The sequence below is a fragment of the Montipora capricornis genome, chromosome 6 (genome assembly GCF_036669925.1).
Source record: "Montipora capricornis isolate CH-2021 chromosome 6, ASM3666992v2, whole genome shotgun sequence".
Classification (NCBI taxonomy): domain Eukaryota; kingdom Metazoa; phylum Cnidaria; class Anthozoa; order Scleractinia; family Acroporidae; genus Montipora; species Montipora capricornis.
Window position 1 is genome coordinate 3430740 of NC_090888.1, and position 5000 is coordinate 3435739.

The window sequence follows — 5000 nt, forward strand, 5'->3', positions numbered from 1 at the left end:
TAGTCATTTCACAATTCATAACCGATTCGATGTCATTTACATCATCTGAAGTATAGAAAATGTTAGCGTCGTCAGCAAAGAGGCGAAAGGACAATTTGTTAGATGAGTTGGCAATGTCATTGATATAAATTAAGAATAATAAGGGCCTAAGGTAGACCCTTGTGGTACGCCACAAGTCATCTCTAATAAACTTGACTTTTTATTTCCAATTTGCTTGTGATCTTGGAGATAACTTGCAAACCAATCATGTGGCCTACCACGGACACCATATTTACAGAGTTTATCTAACAGTATTTGATGATTTACTGTATCAAAAGCTTTTGAGAAATCTAAGAACAGGCCACAGGATATGAAATTGCTGTTAATAGAGGCCTTCAGATTATCAGTGATCTCCATAATTGCTTGCTCAGTAGAATGATTTTTTCTAAAGCCAAACTGATACTTAAATAATACATCACGCTTATCAAGATCTTTAATTAGCTGATCATAAATAAATTGCTCCAAGGCCTTACTGAAGGGAGATAGTGTAGCTATAGGCTGGTAATTACTAGGATCAGACAAAGTTCCACTTTTAAAAACAGGAGTTACTTTTGACACTTTAAATACATCAGGCACTATACCTGTAGAGATTGACTTGTTAAAAATAAATGCAAATGGCTTGGAGATGGTCTTAGAGGCTAATCTAACCAATTTATTTGGAATATCCAACGATGATTTCTTATTGTTTAAGCAAGAGAAAAAGTTAGCAACCCACTCTTCTGTGACAGGAGACAGAAACAAACTATGTAGAGGAGTATGGTTAATAAGCCCACATGGATCCCCATCAATACTATGAATAGCTTTAGCCAAATTGGGGCCAACATTAATAAACTGCTGATTGAACTGTTCAGCAATCTGATTGATTAGTGAATTCTTTGTTGTTTCTTACAATTCTAACAGGACCATTTTGGCCTTTATTTTTTCTCTTAACTAAGGTACCTATGAGCTTCCAGGTGTTCTTAAGATCATTTTGATAGAACTTGAAGCGCTGACAGTAATAATCATTCTTGGCCTTATTTTTGATTCTATTTAGTGCATTAGCATAAAGCTTATATTCTCTTACCTTATCAGGATCTCTACTAAGGAAGTGTGATTTATATAACTTTTGCTTATGCTTAACTGAAGTCAATACACCTTTAGTAAGCCACAGTTTGGCCAATTGTCTCCTTTTACTTTGAGATGCTTGCTTTATAGGTGCATGCTTGTCTGCAATTTGTTTAAGTATACTTATGCAATTAGTAGCTTCCTCGTGATTATCATTAGATTCATTGCAGACACTAATCCAATCAACTGCATCAAAGTTGCTATAATCACGAAAATAGGATACTCTCCTAAACCTTGATATTTGCCGATCAAGTATACAAAACACTGGTAGATGGTGTGAGATATCAACCAGCACAATGCCGGCATCCACACTCAAATTAGAATTTGTGTAAATATGATCAATTAGAGTAGAAGTATGATGAGTGAGCCTGGTTGGCTTTGTTATTAAGGGAAGTAAATTGTTTCAATAGAGCATATTCAGGTACTCTTCTGATAACAAATGCTCGCTATATTTCAGGAGATCTATATTAAAATCTCCAAGAATATATATCTCATACTGACTTATCTCTTTAAGCAAGGTTTCAAGCTCAGAGGTAAAAGCAGATAAGTTACAGGTAGGATGCCGATAAATGCAACCAACAATTATATTAGGTCAATCATTCCCTGAAATAATTTCACACCAGGATGATTCGACCAATGGTATACTAAACTTTAAATCTGGTAGATGAATGGCATTAAGACTTTTTGAGATATATAACCCAGATCCACCAGCCTGTGTTGGTGAGTTGGTATGAAAGAAATCATAATTGAAGATATCAACATTTGTCACTGTATGGGTTGATAGTCTCGTTTCAGTAACAGCTAAGATATCAGGTTTACGGTTAACAGAATGCAAAAACTCGCTCAATAGAGACAAATTTTTTGGGAGACTTCTGATATTGCAATGAAACATGGAGAGACACTTTGACGTAGTACTATCAAATAGTTGATTCAGCTGATTTAAGGAGTAATAGTTGGAATGTGGACAATTAAGCATGTTATCAGAATCTTTATCATCAAACTTATCGGGATTTGAGAGAATATTAAAAAGATCTAAATCAGGGTCAAAGTCATACGACCAGTTACCAATCACTGCATTAAATTCAGCATCAGAAAGATTGAAAAATGGTAGGTACCTACAGTAGTTCGACTCACAAGTACTTGATTTGGCAGCCATTAACCAGGCGGCTTACAAAAATCATCAGACTCCTCAAACGTGGTGAAATGAAAGACATCAGAGGACTCGCCATTAGCTGTCCATAGAAACTTGAAATTATTGTCTTGCTAGTTAAACTTGTGTAATTTACCAAATAGGCGTTTCCTGTAGGCGGTAAGCGATTCATTTATGTGTACCTTACTTCCAGATGGAATGCTCTTTCCTATTTCCTCACGAACCGACGGGAGAGCCGAGGTGTTCTTCCCTATCAATTTCCTACGATTCCTGTACATTTCTTCTCACTTGTCACGTCGTACGAACTTGACGATAATAGGCCATTTTACAGTTGTTTGCTCGGCGACCAAGCCTATGAATGGCTGCAAGGCTGCCGGTGACCTTGAATTGACACAGACCTCACTGCTTTTATCATGTAAATTGTGTTGTTGTAACGCTAATTAGTCCATATTAACATTACAAAAGCATGAAGGTTTGTATCAAAACAGGGTCACCGGCAGCCTCGCTTCCATTGCTAGGACTGGTAACTTAGCCACAACTGTAAAATGGTCTATTCTGTTTTTAACCTTCTTTGTGTCAGGCAGTCTGTGTGCCGTCGAAATATCATTTACACCAATGTCAACATCTATAAGAGATCCAACTTCTTGTACCAACTGTTTGGGATTATCCTGGGGAGCACGTGGAATCCCAACGATCTCGAGACAATCACGCCGCAAATATTGCTGCACATCATCAATGGCTACCTCACTACCATACATTGAGTCCTCAAGATTTGATACAGTATTTAACAAATCATTCCGCACCTTCTCCAATTCTTGTATTTTTTGGTTTGCACCTTGAGTAGCTACCAGCAAGTTATCATACTTAGAAGACAGTGACGACTGATTTTGCTCAATATTTTGAAGACGTTCATTTACAGTTGCAATCTGTGATTGAAGTTGCACTTTAACCGCTTCAATTTCAGACTTAATAGCGGGCAAAAACTCTTTTTCCCATAGCTCTCTAAGATGTTTTACGGTCAGCTGCTCGTTGTCCTTTACCATAATTCATTAACTAAATGTTCTCCTCGTTTCCTTTCTTACGTAAACATGTGCAAGAGCAGGAGCTCTTGAAAACGTAGCCATCCGCCATAATGCATCCCTATGTGTAGCTGTTGATATATCAAATGGAGTGGTGTGCCTTATCATCTTGATTGATTACCTTCATTAGTCTGCTTAGGCAATAAGTTTGCGTACTTTATCCTCGTTTTTTCCACAAGTTTTTGCCACTCCCCAAAATTCGTCCAAGTTGTACACTTTAGCTGGCAAGGTATCGTTGTGCAACGCTGCACAAACCTTGCAGGTCCACGATTCAGGTAAGGATGGTTTAAATTCTTTCCTCCAGTGGAAATACTCGTTGTACGCAGTGTCATTTGAATCTAAGTAAAGGAGATATTTCCCAAGAGCTTCGACGGACTGGAAATTCGCAACGTCGATAAACGAGCCGGGAATAGCGAGTTGTTCGTCTTTATAGGAAGCTCCACCCATCACAACAGGGACAATATTGTGATCGAGAGGTACATACCAGTATTTTTCTGTTATATAATCAACGCAGAACGAATTTTCAAAAGCAAACAAGAATTTGTAACGCAATAGCTCCTGACTGCATTCCGGAGATCCTCTTGGACACGATTGATATTGATTAAAATTTTTTGAGCATGATCCAAAAATATCCACTTTGATGAATTTCATAAGTGCTCTGACCAACTCGTCTCTGAGTTCGCCGCAGTGACTTGCGATCCAAACAGCCAGTTTGTCTTTTCCCTTCGCAAAGGTGGTAGTCTGCGTCGCCTGAAACTGGATCTCGTCGGGTTCCAATCGTGTGTAATGTCGATACGGTAGGAAAAAATCTGAATCCTTCCTATAGGTCATGGTCCAATTAAAGAAGCCGTTGTAAGAAGCGACATCGAAGGCAGCATTTACAGGACTTTCATGCATGAAATATATCCATCGCTGTTGTGCTAGTTTCCTCTTCATAATGTGCACCATGTGTGATACACTTGGCAAATCTCTGCCGTAAAACAAAACTGCATCGCTCTTAAGAAGGTCATTTCGGTTGTAAGTTATCCGACACGCTTGTTCAGGACAACCGATGCCCAAGGAGTGCGTGAAATCGTGATCTGTCTCGAGGCCCGGCCATGGTGTACGACCGAACAACGGCGTGTAAAATAGAACTAATTTCAATCCACCCTCAATTTCATTTTCCGCTTTCCAGTCTTGTTCAGCGATTGATAAGTTCGTTACATGATGTTTATAACTTCTTGAATGTTTAGTTTGAAAATGCCACCATTGAATGATTACCAAAAAAATTCCAAGAAGAATCGTCAACGCAGCAAATGGGCGTATGCCTTTGACAACCATAGTTTTGAGATTCCTCGTTACAGCTGGCGTCCCTTGAATCTCTATTTGACAGCTCGTCAAATTCAAGCCAGTCAGCATGCGACTCGCAAACACAGCAGGGGTCCATTTATTCGAGAGCGTTTCGCGTATGATGCACGTCAAAAGCGAAATGAATTTGTTCAACGTCAGTTTTTAGACATATCTGCGCTGCCATCTGCCCTTTCTCTGATCTGAAGCCATTCGAAGATGTCGAACTACGGTCGCCGAACGTGTTTTATTACTGGGTTGCCTGTGGGCAAACCCAGTCGAGGTCTGCGTTTAGTTTGTTT

General features: G+C 39.1%; 2 protein-coding genes across 2 annotated transcripts in view; one reads left to right on the forward strand and one right to left on the reverse strand.

Annotated features, from left to right (window-relative positions):
- The window catches only part of LOC138053113 (uncharacterized), a 9175-nt gene extending 8340 nt beyond the window's left edge, over nucleotides 1–835 (forward strand). Inside the window, exon 4 of the mRNA XM_068899792.1 lies at nucleotides 582–835. Coding sequence (XP_068755893.1) covers nucleotides 582–835 — 254 coding nt within the window. The remainder of the gene's footprint in view (nucleotides 1–581) is intronic.
- LOC138051214 (alpha-(1,3)-fucosyltransferase 7-like) overlaps nucleotides 1–5000 on the reverse strand; it is a 7669-nt gene that overhangs the window by 1070 nt on the left and 1599 nt on the right. The window contains exons 1-2 of the mRNA XM_068897374.1: nucleotides 2822–5000; nucleotides 1–2674 (exon numbers count right to left, since the gene is read on the reverse strand). The exon at nucleotides 1–2674 is cut by the window's left edge and continues 1070 nt beyond it; the exon at nucleotides 2822–5000 is cut by the window's right edge and continues 1599 nt beyond it. Coding sequence (XP_068753475.1) covers nucleotides 3508–4770 — 1263 coding nt within the window. The 5' untranslated portion in view covers nucleotides 4771–5000 and the 3' untranslated portion in view covers nucleotides 1–2674; nucleotides 2822–3507. The remainder of the gene's footprint in view (nucleotides 2675–2821) is intronic.